The sequence below is a fragment of the Tauraco erythrolophus genome, chromosome Z (genome assembly GCF_009769465.1).
Source record: "Tauraco erythrolophus isolate bTauEry1 chromosome Z, bTauEry1.pri, whole genome shotgun sequence".
Taxonomy (NCBI): Eukaryota; Metazoa; Chordata; class Aves; order Musophagiformes; family Musophagidae; genus Tauraco; species Tauraco erythrolophus.
The window spans coordinates 78,151,779-78,176,470 of record NC_141496.1 but is presented as its reverse complement, the minus strand read 5'-3'; the positions used below and the strand labels follow the sequence as shown (position 1 = coordinate 78,176,470).

The 24,692-nt window shown below is 39.0% G+C and overlaps 1 protein-coding gene across 5 annotated transcripts in view; it reads right to left on the bottom strand.

Annotated features, from left to right (window-relative positions):
• The window catches only part of TUT7 (terminal uridylyl transferase 7), a 33,046-nt gene extending 12,194 nt beyond the window's left edge, over nt 1-20,852 (bottom strand). For all 5 annotated transcript variants that reach the window (XM_086629041.1, XM_086629042.1, XM_086629045.1 and 2 more), the window contains exons 1-17: nt 20,835-20,852; nt 18,465-18,991; nt 14,045-14,220; nt 13,381-13,497; nt 11,507-11,684; nt 10,962-11,050; nt 9,877-9,928; nt 8,017-8,086; nt 7,082-7,208; nt 6,206-6,325; nt 5,077-5,208; nt 4,137-4,317; nt 2,623-3,767; nt 2,347-2,497; nt 1,598-1,684; nt 625-725; nt 36-93 (exon numbers count right to left, since the gene is read on the bottom strand). In XM_086629041.1, the coding sequence (XP_086485167.1) occupies nt 36-93; nt 625-725; nt 1,598-1,684; nt 2,347-2,497; nt 2,623-3,767; nt 4,137-4,317; nt 5,077-5,208; nt 6,206-6,325; nt 7,082-7,208; nt 8,017-8,086; nt 9,877-9,928; nt 10,962-11,050; nt 11,507-11,684; nt 13,381-13,497; nt 14,045-14,220; nt 18,465-18,960 (3,280 nt within the window). In that variant the 5' untranslated portion in view covers nt 18,961-18,991; nt 20,835-20,852. The remainder of the gene's footprint in view (nt 1-35; nt 94-624; nt 726-1,597; nt 1,685-2,346; nt 2,498-2,622; nt 3,768-4,136; nt 4,318-5,076; nt 5,209-6,205; nt 6,326-7,081; nt 7,209-8,016; nt 8,087-9,876; nt 9,929-10,961; nt 11,051-11,506; nt 11,685-13,380; nt 13,498-14,044; nt 14,221-18,464; nt 18,992-20,834) is intronic.
• Between the last annotated feature and the right edge of the window lie 3,840 nt (nt 20,853-24,692).

Genomic DNA, 24,692 nt, shown 5'->3' with positions numbered 1-24,692 from the left:
ACATAAACAGAACCACTTATTTTAAAGAAAGTTACCTGACTGTTTCTTGAGAACTTTTGCTAAATCTTCAATGATTTTGATGCAATCAAGTCCCTAAGACATTAAAAAAAAAAGTTGAAAGCTGTATCTGCTACAAGTACTTTAAGCAAACCTTTTATTACTTGCCATTAAGCTTAAAGCTGTATAACTGAGAGTTTGCTATTATACAGAATTACGTGAACACCAGAAATTTTTTCAAAGAAGCACTTGTCAAATCAACAGTGGATAGTATCTTAACATAGGCTTATAAAAAGTTTATGTAAGGCATTAAAGGAGATTTACATCCTTTTACAGTCTCCCATTCTAGTTGTTTATACATCAAGCATGTTATTTATGTCCACAGCTAATGCTAAAAGTAACGATAGTGCAGAATTCAGAAGAAAACTGACTACTGAGAGTAGTTCTTAAACTCATGCCTAGACCAACAGCAAGATCCCTTAAAATAATCTCTTTGTGGCACCTATTTGCATTTTCTTCTAATTTGAAAAAGCTTTTATAAAATAATAAATTTATTACAACACATACACAATAAAACTATAAAATTCTGCACTTTATTTAAAAAAAAAAAATAGCTTTTCAAACTACCTCAGCAGTTTCCAGCCCATCCATTGTCATACATATATCAAGGTCACTTTGTTTAAAGCCAAAGCCATTTTTTGAGGAGCCAAACAAATTCAGCTTTGTTCCTGTAAGAGACATGATGGGTCACAAGCGTAAATCAATGGAGAATCTCAAATTGTACATAGCTTCAAACCACTGCACGGTGGTTTTAATACAGGCATGAAAACATTACTATCTTTCTACGGTGTATCAAAACTTATTTGCTTATCAACTTCGCTGAAGAGGAAAGAATCTCTAACTTTTATTGGTTCAAATAAGTAGCCTGACAGATCCAGAAACAAACTGAGTCTTTCAATAATTAAATTATCAGCATGCAGGCCCAAGCTGAAACCTGATAGTATACGTAAGACTGCTCTCTACAGAGATTTTCAGGATAAGTGACTTATCTGTCCACATACCAGGTTTCAGCCAAAAAAATCTTTTGCTAATTTTAAAAGACTATGAACTGAAGTCCAGGTGTTACAGGTAAAAACTGCAGAAATAAAAAAATAATAAAAAAAATCAAATAGCTAAGTTCTGCTGACAGGTCAGATCATTTGCCTATATTTTAAAACATTCTAAAACCAGTAAGTTTCAGTAGGAAGGACTACAAAAAACTTGTTGTTTATAAAAGCAGATACAACAAGAAAGCTAGCTAATGAATAAGGCTAAAATAACAACTAAAAAACTGTTTCACTACTGTTTTGATTGTTTTCTTCTTAACTTGCCATTGCTGCTTCCTACTAATGTGTTGTATATATGACTAAGTAAAAGACTTAAACCAAAGCCTTAAAAGACTTAAAACAGAAATCAATGTAATGAAGTATAGCAATGCTGAGCAACAACATAGGTTACATGTTTAAAATGAAAGTATTTATTATGCCGGTATGTTTTCTTGGAAAACACTCAAATATGAACACACTAAAGTATAAATATAAAGCTAGAACTGCCTAATTACCTGGGAAATCCTGTCTAATGAAATCTTCCAAGTTTTGTCTTATATATTCCCGAGCCTGATCCTCTACAATATTTGAAGCAAAATCATCTTAAAAAAAAAAAAGACAACAATTCAGGCAATCTGATCTGTAGAAAGAGTCAACAGCAAAGATTCAAATGAAAAAAGTGAGGAGTTTATAGTGGGGGGGCGAGAGAAAAAGCAAGAGAAGATTCATATGTGAAGGAAACAAAGCAAAGATGAAGTAGAAGAGAAATACCTGTTCAAAGAAAAACATTAATTAGACAAATAATGCATTTTGTCTGGTCAGAAATGGCGAGAGAGAAAGGAGGAAAGTTGGGTCACTCTGAAAAGAACAAAAGTGGAGAAGTGTTACAAACCAATATTTTGACTCCATTTTTTCTAGAACATTGAAGTCTTTGTTTACTAACCCACAAGTTAAAGAACAGTAACAAAGTAGACAGAAATGTAAAAGCATCAGTCAAAAAACCCACCCAGAATTTAACTCTTAGAAGATGCCTGAATGAGTAATCAGCCAGCCAGTGTGTGGAAGATAAACCTAAACACTTTGTACTTCTCTGGATACAAACTACTCAGTAGTCCTATTAAAGCCCTTGCAAATCTTAGAATTTTATCTAAGTGCAGTGCAGCAAATAAACCGGCCTCCTTTAGAACACCATTAGCCTGTGGTTAATTTTTTTTTTTCCAACTCTTTAACTACCGCACAACAATATTCAAAGGAAAAAACTTACGGTAACATTGGACACAAACTTGATCTAGAATAACTGAAAATTTGGGTGTCAGTGCTGGCAGTGGGTCAAGCTCAATCTTCTTGAAGTCTTCTGGGCAATCCCTCTTTAAATGACCTTCTCGTTTGCACAAGCTACAGACTACTGTAGGAGACTGCATGAACAAAAAGCAAGATCGGTTTTAAAAACTACACCGTTTTAAGGAATTTGAGCAACAGTTTCATATAACTGATACCAGAACACAAGCAATATGTTTATGTTCTGACACAGCTCCCTTACCTTGCCCTTTGTAAAAGCCGGTTTACTGAATTCGTAAAAGAGTTCAGATTCCAAACACTGTTCTACTGCTGTGCTGTCTTCAAAAAGGCTTCCCTTCTCAGTAAGATCCTCTTGACTAAAATTGATCCTCAGAAGTTCATCTGCATTTTCTTCAAAATGTTTGTCCTCATGTTTATTTGGGATGGAAAAATCACCATCTTCCTCTGACAGTGCATCATCTTCTCCAGATCCAGTGTATGTGTTGCCTAGTTCATTTCCAGCTCTTACGACAACACCACACTTTCTCTGGTCTACAAGACTTAGTTCTTCCTCCTCTTCCTCCTCATCATCCGAGTTATTCATTTGGGCTATTTGACTCTGTGCTGAACGTATTAACTTTTGGGGTGATTCATCCAGTTCATCAGTACCTTCAGTGCTCTCCTCATCAATGTCAATCTTGCCATCCATTATACCACCACACTCTAAGCCAAACTCATCGCTCTCTGTAAGTGCAGCATTTTGAAAACCTTCGAAGTCTGAGGTACTACATGTCTCTATATCATGCTCATTCACTGTGACAGGCAGATCTCCACTGTCACTGTCTTCATCTATTCCCTGTTCAGTAGTCAAGATATCATTCCAGCTACATTTTTGTTGTTCGTGTTCTTCTTCTTCCTCCTCTTCTTCCTCTTCATTTCCACTCTCTGTCTCTTCACAACTTGGTTTAAAATCCTCATTATCTCCAGAAATAACTTCCTCAATTATACAGTCTGAATCTTCATGGGCAATTCCCAAATGACTTATATCATCAGCCAGTTCTTCTTCTGTGAAGCTTTCTGAGCCATCACACAGTTTTGATGGATCAATTCTATGTGCCTGGGGCATACCTGTAGTCTCCGTTACGCAATCTTCCACCATGGCTGTGTTTGTTCTACCATCCAAGTTTTGGAACTCGGAATTTTCGTGCTTTATAGCATCTTTTCCATGGCTTAGCATTTGGAATGTCTCCTCATTGGTACTTGGAGAGGATTTTTTGCTCAATTTTGCATTTTTTTTGTGAGGCAAGGCAAAATACTTGTAAGTTGCTCTCAGGCAGTGAAGAATATACTCATACACTATCTGGCTGTTCAAACTTCTTGCCACATTCCTTTTGACTGAATATGGGTCTAGTAGAAAGAAGAAGTAAGCCAGCAGTGCAGGAGTTAACTTTTTTAAAAAAAGAATACACTTAACTTCCTTACGTAATTTGGATATGCTACTGTTAGTTACTCTAAAACATTGTGTAGGGACATAAGATCTACGAATTATGCTGAAGACAATTTTTAAGTCCACTTGATTACTTTTGATAACATTGAAAAAAAAAAGAGAAATATCACTTACATCGATTTTTTTTCAAAACATATTCTACCATATTATTGGGAATCACAGTCCAATACTGAAAAATTTTAAGTTATCACACACAATGTCAATAGCCAAGACAGTACCCTACAAAATTAAAGTAGCTATTAAATTGAAGCTTGTATATATATATATACCTTCCACAGCAATGCGCTTTTTAGGCCAGTCCTTTGACTCACGAGACACTGCTTCTTTGAGTCGAATGCTAATCACCAAATCAGCCATGTTGAACTCCAAGGCATAGAAACGAAGTAGCTCTACCCAGAGCTGACCAGCATGTGCTGAACATTGCTGTCCTGAACCAAATACTAAGGGAACCTGTCAAATACAGAAGAAAAGCTTAAGCAATATTTAATGCACAGGTGTTTAGCTGTTACACTTCCTTGTATTTCATCTGCAATGAAACGTTACAAAATTTATAATTGCTTCTATACTCCTGCAATTGCAGTAAAAACTGCAATCAAAAAATTGGAAGACATAGTATAAACTCAGATTATAGAACTTCAAAATGAAAGACTGCAGCAATGATTAATAATAGCATCAGTGACTAAAAGCAATTGCTTATTTAAGTGTTTATGCCATAATTTGTAAATTTCCAAGAAAATATCATATCTAATCTAATTGGACAGAATTCATTATATTGCCTATTTTTTAGCAAAGCCTAAGCTGTATTGTTAACTGTCATAACATGCAATCATATAGTGATACTGTTTCTTGCAAAGTCGTTACAAAATAAATAATTTGTAAGACTAGTTCAGAGCTAAAATGAAATATTTTTCATATGCTTAACCTAATTCTGAGATAAAATTCGTTCAACTCTATAAACTATATTCTCCTCTGACAGTTTAATACCCAGGGTCTTATCAAAGAGTTTGAAATAACACCTAGTTTCCCGCTAGCTTCTTGGCACCAAGAGGTAAGCATAGTAAGCATAGTATCAAGCAGTGATGCAATCCCTTAGTTCAGCTTGTGGCTTTGCAACATAAACACACACACAAAAAAACATGGTGATGGTTCTTTTTTTGAGAACAGCAATGACTGTTAGACTACTGTAGAAGTAAATTAGATAGTCCAGACCTTGCCCCTTCTTGAGGAAGTTTCTTGTGGCAAACCCGAATCATCAATGGGGTTATGCTCCCAAACCACAGCGTCATTCTCAACTTCTTTCAGATGAAAATTAGTTAATTTGTTTAATGAGAATCCTTCAATCTAAAGGAAATAGAAAAGTAAACATACAGCTAAACATCACATGAACTTTAAATCTTTTCTTCTCATGGTAGTAGCCAAACTAAAACAGAACAAAATTTAAAAATAGCTGTTTGAGGCCTAGAACACGCCCCAATCTTCTTCTCCCTTCTCCCTATAATTCTCTACAAAAACGTCTACAGAATTCAGTGCTTTTGGAAGGGTATCTATCTGTCATAGAACCTTGCCTTTGCACATTACACAAGCATAAACAGGTATTTTTTAATTATAGGGCCATAGACTATAGGACTGTTCTCTCATTCAATGCAGAGAGTGGAGAGGCTCTAGAAATGAGTCAGTCATGTACTGAAGGAGATGGTTAACTGCAAGGACCATGTAATTGCTTATGGAAACTTCAACATGCACACTAACTATAACAGGTGACTATAAGAACAAAAAGGGGTGCCATGAATGTAACACCTGAATCGTGTCCTGGAGAACTGGTTTCTGGATTTTGTCCATAATACAACTCCTGATAATAAGATGTGTTTCAGCTTCTAAACTCAAGAAATACACACTCTAAACCCCTAGTCTGATCCCTCGAGCAGACATCATATCAGTGTGCTGCCCAACTTTGGTCTGTATTTTGAAGAATCAGATGTCAAAATCCAAGACATTGTTTTGGGATGGCTATACAAATTCAGAGTTCTCAAGAGTCTGGAAGAAAGGCTGAAGAAACGAAGAAGGAGAAGGTTGTTAGGAAGTGCGTTATTCAAGGTCCATCTCTACTTACGCAAGGGGCAACAGAGCACTTAATTCAATGACTAAGACTGTGAATTGCATTCTTACAGCCAAGTATACAAAGGTTAGGTGTAGTCTGGCTGAATTCACATTCTTTCTGAATTCCTGCAGAAATGGCTGGCTTATGGCTTGCTCAGAATAGCAAGAAGCTGACAGGTTACACACCACCACAAGTGATTTATCTTCTCATTTGTACTACTCAGTGTATTAATACACATACCCATGATCCCAAATAGACAGGTAGAAAAGGCTCTTTCCTTTGTTGTAGAAAGAAAATAACCATTAAAGCAAACACATGAGGTGACAAGCCTCCCTCTTCAGGACGATCAACACAGCACAACTGTAAAAATAAATTGTGCAGTCATTAAAGTTTCAAGTGATATCATGAAAAATGGTCTTTAATAACTGTTCAGTAGTCTGTCATGTTAAATACTGACAGAAACCCAGACATCTTTGACCTCATGTGAGGTGGACTTTGTTCTCAAGGCCTGCATATTCACTGGAGTCATGTATTATCATAGATAGTATTTTCAGTGTAAGGCCCATAGGATGCAGACTGGCAAAACAGGGAGCATTCAGCACATTTGCAAAAATGATGACTCATTTTATGTAGATATAGTATAAGTCAAAAGTTTTTCAATGTTTTTCTTACAACATATATTAATTGCAGGTACACAAAGTTTTGGAACAAGTTATTTTAACTCATAAGAAAGTTTTCATGTACATATGGACACAAACAATTTTTTCTTTCTATTTTTTTTTTAACAATAGATTATGCTCATGGCAAACCAGTAATTCCATTTCATATACATTCCTCTGACTTGTTTGCTAACAGCAGTATACTTAAGAGTCTGCATGTCACTGGCTGAAGCTTAAAATTCCACTTTTGAAACGTAGTGGAACATTGTAACACACACGATAGCTATATAATTTATAAAATTTATAATTTATAGAAAATTAAATAACTTTTTTACAACTCTTTTTCTAAAGGGAGTTTCAACCACTGTTTTCTAAACCATACCCACAGTCTTACCAGTGTAATATTAACATTTATTCAATATTTATTGGCAGATGGGAGAATACAAATGACTCTTACCTTTGCCCAGTACCTGAAGGCAATCACTAAAGGTACCACAGTAGGTTCCAGTTTTCCAAGTGCAGCCAAATGGTTCGTTGTCAGACAAGCATTCTCATTCCCTGCACTCACTTTACAAATAAGGCCACTAAAACCCAAAAAGAAACAAAGTAAAATATCTTGGAGGTTTTGTAAGAACAGCCATAGGTCAGATGACATCTCACAAAACAGTGTGGCAGAAGGCTGTAAGGAATGACTTGACAGCCTCTCAAAGACACTGTATCTGCATTAAAAGAAGCATGGAAAACAAATTTAAGTATTTGTTTCTAATTACATAAATTCACTGAATTAAAAAAAATAAAAATTACAGTACTGATTTCCTTCATGAATCGAAACCATCTTCCCATACCACACCCACCAGAATATAGTTTTTATGCTCTTTCCACCGCACAAGAAAGAATTTCAAACCATGAAAGATCCCAGTAGGAGCAAATAACTGGTAATATTTCTGTATTGGTAGCTGTTTATAGAATGTTTCATGAATCTTCAGTGATATCTATTACCTGGGCAAAATAAAATGTCTTTCACTTGTTCTCACAATACTAGCGAAGCTAAGCAACCCGATCTTGCCCTTACAGAAATCCATAATTTAGTATTTTACTGACATTGCCTATAAGGAAGGAAAGTTTCTGCTTAAGCAGTTATCCCAAATGGAAGGGTAAGGGTGCATGCTGGAAGCCATAATGGTTGAAAGGATTGGGAAATACACAGCTGAGGACAGAACAACCCTTACCCTCTTATTCTAGGCTAGGAATGACTTGCCCATGAGTGTTAGTTTGTGTTTCAAGATCCATGGAACTGTAATAATTTAGTACAGAAACGTCATTTTTCAGCTGTTGGTACATATAATTTACATTGCTATATACTACTAGAACACACAAAGTGACAACCGAGACCTTTGCTTTTCTCTGCACACCACCACTGGTATTCTAGCATGGAAATCTGCATCAACTTCCGTAAAAGATTCTAGGGGGGAGAAAGAAAAAGAAGCAACATTACGCATGGTGCTGACAAAAAAAGATATGTTGAACTGGATGCAACTAGAGAAGTACAGCAACTTCTTAATAAAACGACTAATTTTGAGACAAATAGTTCAGTACATCTGATAGATTAATCCTGTCACTCTTTTAAAGCAAGTTTTTTACATGTGATGGGAAGAGTATCGTCTATATGATTAAGAAAATACTCAAGGAAAAAAAGGAACTTTTCAAAATTCATATACACAGTAAGTATAATTAAGTAGGTATATTTCTGTTGAGTGCTGGCTTCTGTAATCCAGTCAGACAGACAGACCAATGACATCTGTAAAACGTTAGTGTGAAAGAGGAAAAGACCAGAGCGTTATGTCAGTACTAGACAGAAAGAAAATATCCAAGTTTATTTTCCCTTGTAATCTAGAAGTGCTCTATTTAAGTACAGAACAGGCTACTTGATATGATGTAATGTCTTCTAGCTATGCTTAGTTTTTTATTTTTTCCTCTAATTCTTCATATAGGTTTCCAAATACCATTCAGCTACATTTTTACCTCAACACTAAAAAAGTACAGATACCACTGCAGTCCTTTCTCCAAGTGGAGTTTATTGATCCAAACTGGGCTTATTTTTTGATGCCTTACTATTTTACTGGGTCAGGTAGAGAGGAAAGTATGAAACAATTCTAGACACCCAACTCAAAAATTCTGAAATGACAAGGTTTTCTCGATGTTACCTAGCCATTTGGACACCTGACTTATTTTAAAAACATCTTGCTTTTGCCACTGAGGTACCTCAAATGCCTAATTGTCTGTCCCTGTATCTTCTGCCTCACAGAAAAAGGCTTTGGACAAGGTGTTAATGCAAATACTGCTTGCTTTCAAAACACATTAGAGATCCTAAAGTCTTACGAGATGTGGGTCCTCATTCCTCCAGTCTGCTTGAAAAATAACCACATTCTCAAAGACTGTAATGGCCATCTGACCAGACAAGAAGATGTACATACAACAGCGGGGGTGCGGGTGGCGATGAGAAAAATCTAAGTGAGTAAATATATGCATGCTTAATATATATATTTGAAACCATACAGTCTGATTTCCCAACTGTAGGCATAAAGCAAGGCAAGAAAGCAGTAAAGCTACTTTTTGCAGTCTACATTTAAAAGGACAGAGTTTCTTTCTCAGCTTTTCCTTTTTTTGCCTGTAAAAGCTTGAATTGTTTTGAGTAAGTGCATTTTTTTAAGATCTTCAACTTTACTTGCCTGTAAAGTAAAGAGTTATATTAGACTCTATTGTATTATGCACAGAGTTGTATTCATTATCCGAAAAAAAACATGTGTCTGTATACAGTCATTTGTACATGGCCTCACTCCATGTGCACATAATTGTAGGAAAAGAGACCATAATCTGAAAGTACATCACCAAGTTTCTGATCACATCTTAGAAGAGCTTACGCTACTTTCTTACTATACAGGGCTAATACAGCAGTCTGGAGAAAGACAGCACAGTGTGCCTTAAGTTAATGACAACTTCACTTACAACGTAGAAGAAAACCTCTCATTAGGAATTTCTCATATCAACACAAATAATGAGACTTCAATAGCTGTAAAACTGAACACCAAACCAAAGTTAGTTCTGCCAATATACTATTTCCTGTAGGACTTTTCAGTCCCACTTCTTTCTAAAAAAGAATAGCATTGGTTTACCTGTTCAACAGAGGTGGAATTAAGCAATACTAAGTAGTAATAGTTTAACAGAGTTGAGAAGGGAGCAATTTTTTCTTACCACTGTTCTGGAGACTTTCTTGCACAAGTAAGAGAACATCTGGTTGAGTCATCTGTCAATAAAAGTAATAGAGCTGTTTTCATAGCTGTCAAAAAGGTGATCTCCCACAACTCAAAAAATAATTTTACATCGCCCCCAGCCACTTCTGTTTCCCTTCCAAAGAAGGCAGCAAGAAGGAAATAAAATAATGGCAACTGAGAAAAAAGTGCTCTTAGTCCTTGCTTATCACTGAATTGTATCAAAAGGAACACAAACTCTGCTTATTTTGAAGAAAAATAAAAAACTCCAGAGTGATGGTAAGTAAAGCTATTTTTACCTCTATCAAAGACCTGGTTGTGGAAAACAAACACCAAGAGAAATACTATTTCGGTGTGCTTAAATATGACTGCCTTCTGACATAGTGGATCTACCTGACATCAGACTGGAATCATAGGTTTTTTGTGTCGTATCCACTTTATGAACTTGGATGATTCTTTTTCCCTACAACATTTCCATCTTTGTTTCCTAGTGCTAAATTTTAACTACGAGACTGCCAAATCAACTACAGCAGGAGTAAGTTCAAGTATAGAATCAAGTGTTTCACAGCCCTTAATTTTTCTTCAGTGTTCAAGCATAAAAGGTCTATAGAAACAACTAGCATGACAAAACAAGACTTAAAATTACTTCACATATAAATGACATAAGATGGTTTCATGGCTTAAAAATATCCTACCAATCAAAAACTCTGGTGTGCATATATCAGTACAGAAACAAGACCATGGAAGCACCATTTAATCCAGCTGTAAGAGAAGAGAATATTCTGTCTCGCAGGACTGCTAAGAGTACAGATGTTTCAGGTGTTTCCAGTTTTTCACAAGGAAGATTTGATACAACACAAAGCTGTATTATACTGTCTGACCATTACTGGTGTAAGAAGCAAGGAATGTTATTTTAAGACCATTTTAATGTGGTAGCTCTGTTTCACCCAATGCATTTTCATAAAAAGTGCTACTACCACACTGTAAATTATATTTAAACTATAATCTACATAAAGGTGCAAACATCTAAACCCGCTTAGACGTACTTAATAAAATGGTCTTACTTACATTGGCAGGAAACTGGATATCTATGTTTATGTCTGAAGTTTTGAAACCAAATCTGCTATAGGAGGAGCCATACAATCTTAATGAGCACTCTGCAACAAAAAGAATTATACTGCATTTACTCTATACCTAATTCTAAGTCTGTAGCTACTTTACAGTGTTGTCAGTAGATCTTAAACCTACATCTAGTCTTGATAACCACTGGAAATAAAGAAGGTTCTTCCACTAGCACAGAACTGTGTTAGTAAATTCTGTCTTCCATGCTGCTGCTAGTAAAGGCTTGTCATGAAGGTCAAATGTCCCCCGTGTGTTGTTCATCTTCATTTCTTACTACAGGTCTGTTTGGGTCATGAACACCATTGTAATTTGATTCTGATACAGGGTTATATTGCCACGTCATGACGTTTAACTGACTAGCAACTAAATATACTGGTTTAGAATTTAGACAGCCAAGGTTTTTAATTAAGTTCTCACTTTATGAGCTGTTGTTATCTTTTTTTTCTGTAAAGTTGGTATTTCTAGAATTTAAAACAAATTGCAAATAATACCTGGCAATTTTTGATGCAGTAAGTTTTCCAACACTGTTTTAATGTTGAGTCTTTCTTCTAGATCTTCATTATTTAAGCCAAACTCCTGCACTACATTTTCAATAGCAACACCAATAGCTTGTATCTGGGAAGGCGTTGGAGGAGGCAGTGCAGTCAGCATCTCCTCTTCTTGCTTTTCCTTTAAAGATAGTAAGATTGACATTTTAATGATTTTATTGATTTTCTTGCATTGATTAATGTTGTAGAATGAATGTCTGCAACTCATTCCAAGTAACACCACCACAGGTTTTCCAGATAATGGAGGTAATAGGAAGCAAGAACATGAAGAGACAAACTGTGACAGGTACAAAAAATTAAGATATTCCAAGAGGCTTCAGTAATGTGCAGAGGTATGTATACATGTATTCTGAATGTTAAAAAAAGATCACCAATTCTTTCATCACCTATGACGCAGGAAAAGGTAGGAGCTGAAGAAATACAAAACCTGCAGAAAGCAAATATTTTTTGTCCACTTCAAGCTGAGAAAGTAGAAGGAAGAGAGAAGATATTTAATTTAAAAAAAATTAAGTAAAATCGACGTTATTCTGGAAGATATTTTGATGTTTATGTTCAAAACAAACCTATTCCCTTTACATATAAACAAGTCTGTAATGCTCCACAAGTTCTTAATTTCATTTACAGTATTTCTGAATTGAATTCTTCACCCTGACATATAGGTTGTAATTTCGAATTCTACCATACCAACTGTATTTGCTTATTTCTACTCCTCACTGCTCTGGACTTGATCAAAACTCTTCATTGTTGAAATATGCTAGTGAAATATACATTAAAAATACACATAACTAGTCTACAAGAAGAATTACGGAACAGCAAAACAGAAGAGTCAGTTGGTACAGCTTTTTTGTTATACTTCAATCACCAGTAACAAAATATTACTGAGTTACACTTTAAATGAGGACTTCTTTTAATAATAATAGAGATGACAAGACACAAATTCAATTCCAAAGCTGAGGGCAGAAACAAAGTCCAGGTCCCGAGATTATTCTTTTTGTCAGTATCATTAAATAAGTTTTTAAGAAGATTCAAGCACGGTAAAAGATAAACGCAGAATTATTTTAGAAGCATTGCAGTTTCATTGTCATTAGCACGGTGATGACAGTTTCATAAATCTGCATTGTATACTTTTTCTTGTCCTTAACTCACTGTTGTGGTTTTAATCCAGCCAGACACCATGCACCCACTCACTCTCCCTGCCCCACCCCTCGGGAACTGGGGAGAGAATCAAAGGGGTAATGGGAAGGAGACTCATGGGTTGAGACAAGAACAATTTAATAATTGAAATAATGTAAAATTAAAAGTAATAATGACAAAGAGAAGAACAAATTTTTGTTTTTTAAGAACAAAAATTAAAAAATAATAGAATATACAAACAAGTGATGCACAATGCAATTGCCCACCACTTGCTGGACCAATGCCCAGCCTGACACCAGCTAGCAATCCCAGAGGAAAGAAATCCCGAAACTGCAATCCCAGAAGAGAGAATGAGTTTCCTGGACAAATCTCACCTATACAATAAGCATGACATTGCATGATATGGAATGTTCCACTGGCCAATTTGGGCCTAAGCCCACATCCTAAGCCAGGGGTTGTGGGTCTGTTGCTTCAGCCACGCTCCCTTCCAACTTGCTGTGCACCTGCACATTGGCAAAGCACGGGAAATGGAAAAGTCCTTGATTTCTAAGCAACAACTAAAAACACCAGTATATTATCAACATTATCCTCATACCAAATTCCATACTAAATCCAAAACACAGAGCTATTCTAGCTACTAACAAAAAAATTTACCATATCCGAGCTGAAACCAAGACACTCACCTTCAGGCTCCTCTTGTGTCTTTTCTCTTTAATATGCTTATGAGCAAAAGCCACCGACTCAATCAAAACATCACACAGTTTGCAGGTATATTTTGCTGATGGGTAGCTTCGAGGTTGCTAAAATAAAGATAGTAAAAAACCCTAAAATATAGAAAGATATTACCTTCATTTCATTCAATACTCTTGCTAGGTTGAATGACTAACTCTGAAGTCCAGAAATACCAACGTCAGCTTTCCTAACTTTGTCATTACAGTAAGTTTGCATTATCAAATATAATACCAGAAGAATGGTGGTACTGGGCCAGTCAAGCCCAATACTTTGTCTTTTTAAGCGGAAAATACCCAAATTAACTGAACAAACACACAATAAAACTTTTCTGGTCCACTGCCCCAGCACCTAGCGATCTGATGTTACTTCATGAACTAAACAAGCAGCCATTATTTGTGCTTAAACTGCTGCCGAACCAAGATTTTTTTATAGTAAGAAAACAAAGGATAACCTGCCTCCTCTTAACAATTCATTAACAGCACCCACTTTGTATGTTACATCAGTTCTTGTAACTAGACTTTCTAGCCACAGTCAGAGAAATTGCTCAAAGAGTACCCTCTATATTGTATTCATATACAAAAGAAAATAAGAGAAGACCATACAAGACAATGGCACCTTCTTCAGTCTATAAATGCAGTCTCTCTTCAACCGTTCTTCAGCTTGCTGTAACCCTAGCAGTTCTTTTGCCGATAGCAGAGATTCATCTATGACAGGACCATCCTCTTGATCTTCATCACATTCATCTTTTCTAGTTCTTCTTGATCTTCTTGGTTTCCTAAGCTGCTTCATTTCTTACAAAGAGTTATGAGAGGAAATGTGTCAAATAACTTCAGAGTACCACACAGCATTTTTTTTCTTTAACTATCATTTCACTTATGTGCAAGTCAAAGATACGAATCATCCACCCCGCATGGTTTCACCTGTTCTGTGCAAGTCTGATAACAGCAAGAGCATATATTTATGTCATAATCTAAAGTACCTTTGTTCCAAACTATTAAAAAACACTTAAGTTGTCCCATTGAAGTCACCGACCTTATTTAGATAGCTTTGTTAAAACTGCAAAAAAATAAATCTAAATGCAGTAGATTTCACTGCCTAGTTGGGACATATCCACATGACATCATAATGAAAAGGTAAAATATATGTGAAGATTTCAGGACATCTGGTCAGGCTTAGGTAGACAACAAGCTAGAAAGTGAACTGACCCATAGACCACTACGAATATCACAGAATTAGTGACTGTAGGCCAATCTGTATGACCTGTAAGAGCTAAAAGCACTATGATATAGCACTGCCATGGCTTAGCTGACATACAACAATTTATTATCATTAGTAACAATTGTCTGTTAATGTCATTTGCCTTTCAATTAAACCATATGGATCAGTATTCCCTTCACCCTACTAAATAGACAACTAGAAAAAAAAATAACAACCTCTGTTGGCTACATACGTGAATAAATAATGAACTTGCTAAGTATTTGCACACCTTGCTTAATAAAGCTATAAAACTGGTAGAATAAATATGCTTAGAAAGCTTGTTATGTTTACAGCAAAAGTTCTGGAACAAATTAATGTAAATACCACTTCCACTTTTAAACAAACATCATAATTTTGAAGCAGGAATTGCTACTGGTCCAAAGAATACCTGTAAAAATCATCTCAGGAATGAATACACACAGGTCAGATTTTCACACGACTTCAGATCGCATCTTACCTTTCATTTGAACAGCTATACAGGATGTCCAGATACATGGAATTTACTAAAGTTCACTGCTTCTGAGAAAGCTTATATGACTTCCTTAGACTCCAAAACCCTTATCATAGCATGAGGCTTTAATTTGTAATAATTTTTTAAAAAGAAAAAGAGACACCATAAAACACAACTTCCCTACCAGATACACTTAGGAAGTTTCTTTCCTGCAACCACAATTTTTGTCTCTAATAACTGGCAATAGAGAAAGGACCTGGTTGTGTCTTTTCAATCAGCTGTTTGATTCACCTCACTAGGCAGCATGCACTAGTGTTGTAATAGGAACAGGACAAGAATGGTGATATAATTTGTTTCAGTAGCAGCACAAGTTTATGCTGGAATAAACACAACTAAGGCTTAGTAGGTTGCAGGGACAGTACTGCAAAGGAAGCTCCAAGGAGCAGAAACAGGAGTTTGAGTCTCTAAACTTTACAGATCTCTTCCATTTTCCATGCTGACTCTCGGGCTCAAACTCCCAAGACCTGCCACAGTGGTTTGACTACATCTTTGCTGATTAGTGTAGACAGGACTTGGAGAAAAATGTCTATTTAATGAACATCTTTGCAGGAAAGTATGTGACAACTAACTACTTAACAATTATTTCTGTAACCACTAAGTACACTTTAAAAAAAATTACAAAGTAAATAAATACTTCTAATATTTGATAGTTACAGCAGTGACAATCTAATTATAGATTAATGACTAAATAAAGTACTAAAAGTAAGTTAAAGTTAAAGCTCCTGTAGTAAAATCAGTGCCTCAGAGATTGGGTAAACTTCCTTACAAGCTACAGTAAAGGGAAAGAGACGACTGCATAAAAGATTTCAAGTAAAAGGAAATGCTAAAAGAAACATTTTTAATAATTGTTTGCTACTTGACATAGAATTAGAGCTTTTGAAGGCACCTCAAGAGATGAGCTATGCTATGCCCGTGCTTTGCGGCAGGATGAAATGAGTTTTGTTAATTTTGAGTGATGGTCACCGAACTCGTTCTTAAAGGCCTCCAGGCACATATTCTGTAAGCAGCCCAGACAACGTCTCCAGTACTTCACTAGCTTTACCACTAGAAACTTTCTCTTTATTCCTCGTCTGAACCTTTCTTGCTCAATTTTAGGCCCATTGCTTTGTACTCCACCTATTGAAAAGACACAAGCTAGATTATTACATCAGCTTTTTAATACCTTTCTAGACAGCTGAAGACTCTTATCATGCCTCCCTACCCTCTCCTTTTGCAGAAAGATTGGGGAATGTCCACAGTTTGTGTAGTTTCTGTTTTCTATGTGCCCTGGCTTTCTCCTTGCTCTTCTTTGAACTCTTTCCATTTCATTCATTCAAGTGGGGTGCCAAAGCTGGACAGAGCACTGCAAATGAGTTTACCAAAGACTTACAGAAAAAGGAGTACTTCAGGCTGTGAGCGTTTTCATGCCTCACAACATCATGACACTCACTGCTCATTACCATTTTCTGATTCACTTCAGATTCTTCTATGAAAAAATACTACTTTATAATAACTTTTCCTCCTTTGTTTGTACAGTTGACATTCCTGCTTAAATGACATTTGCACATATTTCTTTCGTATTTCACCTTATATGTAGGTCATTTCTCCAATTGTGCAAAATTGTTTTAATTGACCTTCCTGCTTTTCCACATTCAGTTCCTACTAGCTCAACAGCATATTCAAATTTAAAAGCACACAACTAATAAGCATGCTGTCTTCATTCATCACCAGATTAGTGTAATAAACATTGAACAGAACAGAATCCTCATAGAGGCTTGCTCAGTGCTTCCTATCACTTTGACAAAATCTTCACTGAAGTATTTTCTGATTTTAGTTATCTAATTAGCTCTGCAAGCCTCTTGTATTAATTTCATGTAGAGAATTTTCCTCCAGTATACTTACAGGACTGTCATGTAAGAGTGTCTAAAGCTCTACAGTCGTAGTACTACCAGTATCTACCAACTGCCTCTCCCAAGTCTACAGGGACTGATCGACATTTTAAAGAAGAAAATTAGAAGGATTTGGCATACGTTTTTCTTGACAAATCCATGCTTACTGCTACTCATCTCTTTGTTACCTTTGAAATACTTACAGTAGGTTGCATTATTTGTTCCAGAACAGATTCCCAAGACTGAAGTTGCATACCATTTTTTTACTTCCATTTTGAATAGATACTTGCCCTTTCCTATGTACCAGTAGCTGACTTCTCCTGAATAAGTTCTCAGGTACGATTGCTGGTGCTTCCAAAAATCTACTTCAGTGAGCTCCGGAAGTTTCACAGAACAAAGTTCACAAGACTCAGCAAATTTGAGAACAGACTTGCGAAACCAGTCTCCTCTGATCTTTCCTAATCTGACGTTGAGCTTAACCGTGCAACTTACTTCTAACAATAAGACAAACTGGGCACCTGCTCACAGTTTATCTTTTTAGTGACAGCTGACATGAAGGGAAAGGACATTTAATTCCTGGACTTCCTGGTATCAGCCAGCTTTCCTTCTCAGCAGGGGAGAAGTTTAATACTGTCTTTGGACCCAGTCTTAACTAAAACAATACAGATTTCTTGCTAACAGGCAGTTGTTCTGTGTTAGCAGCACCTCATCTGTGCCTTAGCCTTTCTTATTTTATCTAATTATATTCTCTATAAAGCTTCCTCTTTTTGCCTTCATCTACTTAAAACTTCCTTCTGGTACTCACATTCAATGAATATCTTATGATATTGATGACTTTATCCTCCCTTAGCCTGTTCTTTCTTGCATTTCAACACCTGGGGCTTGCACTCTTGTTATTAGTAAGAATTGTTGACAGACAAATTCAATATGCATGGAGAATGAGTTTTGTCTTATTGCTATATTATCATTGCTGGTATTAACTTCTCACAACATCTATGAGACATTGTTTTCGATCTTCATTAAGATACATTGTTACAGACCTCACTGGTAGCTCCAAAATCTTACCCTGTATCAACTTAACTGAAACATCCTTTATCAACCTTGACAGATTCAACCAAATTGTACCTGGAAACTGCAAACAGAGACACTACACAGATGTTGCAATCTACTCACTCCTACCACTTATAAACTAACTTACAAAGACAACACAATTTATAAAACAAGTTCTGTACTGTTTGCTGTAACAATTTGTTTAAAGTGCTGCAGTATAGTACAGTCAACAGTCTGCAATACATGACAGAACAAACATTATTTTTTGCTTTAATAGTGAATCTTGAAATTTTACTTTTCAGCTGCTTTACCGGATAGCTGCCTAAAACCAAACAAACTTGTTGATTACCAGAGATTCCTTTCTGCAGGTCAGGCATGTCTTCACCCATTATGTCCTCCAGAAGTTGTCGTCTTACATTTCTGTTTCCAGCACCTTCAACTTCATGAAGAGAGTCTCTTCTTGTCCTGCTATGCGCAGGAATCCAGGCAACAGATCTGTACTCTCTCCAGCTGTCAGAAGTACCACGGTGGTCATCAGACACCCATTTCTTCATTTGGTCTCTTTGGGTATCATTTAACTTTGACCCTTGGCTGTAAGTTGTGTTTTTAAGCGAATTTGGGCTACTCAAAACACTACGTGGCCCTCTTCTGGGACTGCTTCCATAATGACACGGTGTTCCCTTTTTCTTTTGCAGGCTGGTATCTATTTTATTGCTATGGCCATTTCCGTACTCATCCATGACTTGGTAGTCTTTCTGTAAGGGACTTCCTTTTAATCCTTCTTGATGAAAAATTTCCTGTTCCTTATTTTGTTTGGCAAAGCAAGGTTTCGCAGCATCTCCCATGGTTATTGCTGTTCTATTTAGTGATTCCCACCTAGAAATGAAAAAGTTAAAAGTTCTATTTTAAAATTAATCACGTGATAAAACATTGGTTATTGTTTGTTATGGAAATCTCAATAATCAAAGCCTTGGCTCTGTAATACCACCACGGCAAACAAGTCTTGGTGGAAAGCAAAATCTGCTCCAACCAAACTGCAGAGACAGCCTGTGTTTTTTTGAGGCCCTAAGGTCTAGATGCTTTTAGGACAGACAACCACTTTTAAGAGTTCATATCAGAGTTTCAGCTCAGTACAAGAAAGCTTTGAAAGAATGACTGAAGGAACTTTGTAGCATGTAGAATATGTAAGAGGTAATACCCAGGATGGCCCCAAACCCATTTTACATCATCTGAATACTCCCCTTTCCCCACAGTAGGCATTGTTCACCCTGTTAAGAGTGAAAACTGTGATCAGAGGAGATAGAGATATAGAAGTCGAGTAGCAATCATATTTCATATTATTTCAGTATTCTCTAAAATATTTGGGCTACCAATTTGCTCTCCTCCCGCCCCAACTTCGCATATCCGTGTTCTTATTATAAAACATTTCCAGGGAGCTGTAGCTCCAACGTTAGCATAAACTCATGTGGATTGTGAAAGGAGGAGTTACCTGGAAGGGACCAGCTAAACACATGTGGGCAGCAGCAGTCATAGTGACACTGAATACTGTGTGATGTAAATATAGCTATATACAACCAAACAAAAAAGGTTTTCTCTTTTAAAAGACTAGTATGTGCCTAAAGATACAGACAAGGCTGTAGAGCAGTTATGAGAAACACCTAAACAGCAGGAAATGCCCTCCTGTGGCCTTCAATATGGCAGCAGGCTACCTGATTTTCTTAAATGTTTTTGGTTTGCTTTTTTCAGTTCCGCAGGCCCCACAGGCACCCTTAGGCATCTCAGCGTCTGCTTTCCATAGGCTCAAGGCTTTTTAGTGTTTATCCTCCTCTTAGGCAGGAGAGGATCTTCTGCTCTTAGACAACTGACAGAACACGTGAGATTCCTGTCCCAAAGACCTGAATTCATGGCCAGTTGTGTGTGACTGTGGAGATGCAGCTATTCCAGCGGAGAGCCGGAAGAAAAGTTTCAAAGTCTCAAAGTGAACTTGCTTCCTATTTCAGGAAAGATGCTGCCGCCAAATCCGAATTTCCAAGCGACCTAACACCGGCTTGCTTTAGAGCCGTCCCCAGAAGCGGCGTCCACACCCAGCCGCCAGGCTGGATGATGACACACTCCCTCCCACGGGAAGGGAGCACGATCCAAACCCACACTCGCCCCCGGCTCCCGACCGCGGCGCGGGGCGCTCGCCCGGCAGGGCCGCCCCAGAGGGTCGGCCGGGGGGCGGCACGGCCCCCTGCGGGGCCGAAGCCCGGGCAGCGCCGGCCAAGCTGCCAGCGCGACCCAGGCGGTGGCGTTACGACACCGCCTCCGTCACCGCCACGCAAGAAATACGCTGCGCGGGCCGCGGCTCGCCTGCTCCCACGCGGCGGCCCCCTCCTTCCAGCCCTCCCGGCGGCCGCCGAAGGCCCCCAGCCCCGTCCTGCCTCCCCGCCGCTCTCCGAACAGCCGGAGGCCCGGAGAACGGCCTGGCGGAGGCGGACGGAGAGCCAGGCGGCCGGTGCGGAGCAGCGGCGGGGACTGCGGCGCAGCAGCCCCTCGCCCCGCTCAGCCCTGTCCCGCCGCCTCAGCCGGAGAGCCTGCGGGCGGCGGGGCCGGCGGGCCGCGGCCCGGGGTCAGGAAGGGAGGCGCAGCGGCCGGCGAGGGGCAGGGAACGCCGCCCGCCGCTGGGGAGGGCCTTGCCCAGCCACCGGCCACCACCCGCCGAGAGAAGGGCACTCACCAGCCGCCAAAGGCTCGCCTCACGGCCGGCCCGCCATTGTGCTGCGACGGAAACGACACCGATCCACGGCGCGGCTGATGCGCGCGGGTCTTCCGGCAGCCCGGCCCCGCCCGCCGGGGCGTGGCGGCGGCGTTCATGGAAGGCGTCGGTGGGATGTTTCGGGCGAATCTGGGCTGCGGGAGGGAGGTCGCTCCGAGTCCCTTCCTGCTGGGCTGCCCCGGGCGCCCCTTCGCCCCGCCCGCGGCCGAGAGGGGACCGCAGCAGCCGTGTCCGATGCGTGTCGCCAGGCGGGCTCCCGGTGTGTCACGGCCAGCGCTGCCCGCGCCGGACCCGCGGGTGCGCGTGGGAGGCTCTTCCCCGCAGCTGGGAGACCGCGGCGGTCGGTGTTCTGTGGAACCCGGCTAAATCAAGGAGGCGTAGGGTGTGCGCTTCGGTCACCTTCCTGGCGGTGCGGTGGTAAATAAATGGGCTGGCGTGAGCAATCACAAAAACAGTACAACGTGAGCAACGGCTGCAGAATAGCCCTGAATGTCACCTTTGTTAGCTCGGCCGCTGGAGAACCGAAGTCGTTGCCACGCCACTGGGTACCAAACCTGAGCCCGTATAGTCTGCGTCTCTCATCCAATTAGCCACCCTAGACGAAGTTCAAATTACGCAAGAGAAACAGAAACACAACAGGAAGTGGGAAAAAACAGGGCAGGTGGGGAAGGGCGTATGTACTGGGTTTCCTGTAGAGGAAAAAATTCCCCGTCTCTGGAAGTGCTCAAGTCCAGGTTGGATGAGGCTTTGAGCAACCTGGTGTAGTGGAGGGTGTCCCTGCCCATGGCAGGGGGGTTGGAACTAGATGATCTTTGAGGTCCCTTCCAACCCTAACCATTCTATGATTCTGTGGTTATTAAATTACTCTTCTCACTGAATTTAGTGACCTGTATATTTTGTGAGTATTGCTTGTCCTTGCTCAGCCTCTTCCTCTTGCAGCTTCCTCCTGTTTCTGCATGCCCTCTTCATTAACTAATTACTGCCTAGTTTAGGAGGTCTCTTCCCACTGCTCTTTTGCATCCATACTGATGGAAAAGGGGTGCTCTTAACCCACCTCATGAGATAGTCCTCATGAGAATTCACCTTCCTGTTCCAATGCAGACTTCCTTAGCAAAGTGTGTAAAAATATACAGATTTTGAAGGGAGTCAAGTAGTAGAGGCTTCTCAGATTTAATTACAGTGCCTTTCAAAGGCAGGACATTATAGCTTTACAGCCTAGTGCTTTGCATCAGCACTTGGAAGTTACTTTCGCCTTTACCTATATGACCCCTTTAGAATAAGAAAAGTCTTCTTGCAAGATGCTCTCTGGAGAGGGCCTGGCATGGATGGATAGCTTAATGTACCAAAACCATTGTTGTGAGCAGATGTGGCTGGGAAGCCAAACGCAGAAATGTTTTTGAGCCTTGTCTTGCTGCCTCCTTCCATAAATTTTTTGAGTGGCTGCAGGCTCAGCACTGAATACAGGGGGTGAAACAATGTTTGGTCTTACAGAAGCTCCTCACTGGTGAGCCCGTGCAAGGCTGTCTCAAGTTCTTGTTATTTTTCTGAAACAAAAATTCCTGTTGCTTTTATGAAACTCACAGATTCTGGTTTATGTTTCAAATAGAGAGATTATTGTATACTCAAATACTAGCGTTTTCTATGATCAGGCAAATACAAGAGGAAGCGATCTAAAAGGGTCATATGTCCTAAATATACATGATACTTGGAAAACCCAAACTTAATTTTTTTTCTAAATAGGTAGCATGAAGAGTTAGCTTTTGTGATAAAAAGTAAATTTAGCATACAAATATCCTGAAACAGGAAAGAGAATTACCGGATCTTGCTAAATTTACCTGGAATAAAAGTAAACAACAGAGAGAAATTGAAAAATATTAAAAGAGTACAACTCACTAAATCAAGTAAGATGAGCCAGATACACATAAATGATAAGACTGAACTTAAAGAACAAATCACAGTATGGGGCATCACAGAATCGTACTTGGTTTTGAAATAGATGAAATCTGTGGAATTTCTTGAGTGCTAATCTTGAACCTGCCACTGACTTTTTGCTTCAGCTTAAGCAAGTCATTGCATTTCCAGTTTCTTTGTAACTCCATTCACTTAGCTCAAACACATATTCAGTATATTTTTAAAATAACTTTTTTTCTGTGTGATGTGACAGATACTATTTTTCTTTAGGAAAGCTTGCCTACCAAGAAAAAAAGATAGAGGTTTTCTGTAGGTTTGTTTGATAAACTGTGCCAATTAGAGATCAGAAACCTGCCATACTGGTGCTAGTAGGAATGGGATTGCCCAGGTGTAGGAGTAGTAGGAAGCAGAGGTGGAATGCCTGTTTTGGCTGTGACTCAGCCATCTCTTGGAGCCTCACCCCGTATCTGCTGTCTTTGTATCTACATTTAGCGAGTATCTGAGGCTAAACAGTAGCCAACTGTTCTATTACCCAGTGACCCCTTCCCACTCGAGGAGGGGAATAGAGAAAAGGAAGGAAGACCCGTGGGTTGAGGTAAGAACTATTTAATAATTGAAATAAAATAAAATAAAATAAAATAAAATAAATAAAATAAATAAAATAAAATAAAATAAAATAAAATAAAATAAAATAAATAAAAAGTAAGTAGTGTATGCTGCAATTGCTCACCACCCCTTGACCAACGTCCAGTCCATTTCCAGCCAGCGATCCTGAAGCAGGAAAATCCTAAAACCACAATCTCAGAAGAGAGAGAAGGCCTTGGGAGCAGAATGATGGGTGAGACTCTCCAGAGATGGCGACTATTGAGAAAGAGAGGCTGTCCCCAGCAAACTTTCCCATTTATAGTGAGCATGACGTTACATGATATGGAATACTCATTTGCCAATTTAAGTGTCAACCACCCTGGCCGTGCTTCCCCCAGGTTCTTGGACATCTGAGTCATTAGCAAAATCATGATGAAATGTCCTTGGTCGCTATGGATACCTGCATACCATGGCTGGCTACAAACTAAAGCAAAGTGTTTTATCAACTTTGTTCTCACCAACTGGAGTGCTGCAGTCTTCTTAAAAATGCAGCTTACTTTAGAAATGTAGTTTTTCTGAACAGAAAACCAATTCTCTCATTTTATCCCACTGAAACCAGGACACTTTGTCACCTCAGCATTTCACTGGTGCAACACTCTCCAGATTGAAAAGCTACTAAGAATTGTGGAAAATGTTTCTGCATGCCTACCTCAGTGGAAGATTGTACCACTTGCAGATAAGTCAGAAAACCTGTCTGCCAAATATTTTATGGTGAGATTTTCCTGAAGACAGTGGAACTGATCCATTTACACCTGAAAAGAACTGTCCCAATGTTTGTCTCCTCTCAACTTCTTGTGTCAAGTCAGTGTGAGAAGCAGAAAAGGCCCTGAGGCTGTGCGAGCTGCTTAGCGATAACTAAAATATGCCTGTGTTATCAACCCTATTTTCAGCACAAATCCAAAATATAGCCCCATACAAGCTATTGTCAAGATATTTAACTCTGTCCCAGCCTAAACCAGTACGTTTTCCACCCCTTATTCCATACCATTTATGTCATAGTCAGGTCCCACCCTATTGCAATGCATCCTCATTAACCACTCCTTTCCCCATAAGATGTTTGTGAAAAGTCCATAAATATCCATAAAATGTTCATTGAGTTCATTAGATCAATGACTTTGAGCTTCATCTGTTATGATGGTCACTCAGTATAGAAGAGGTGGTGTGTTGTATGGAGTTACTGAGCACCAAAACCAGCTCAAGTCAGGTCACTGCTGCATTTGCATTGCTTCTTGTGAGGTTTGTCCTTCATTGTTTCAGGTGGTT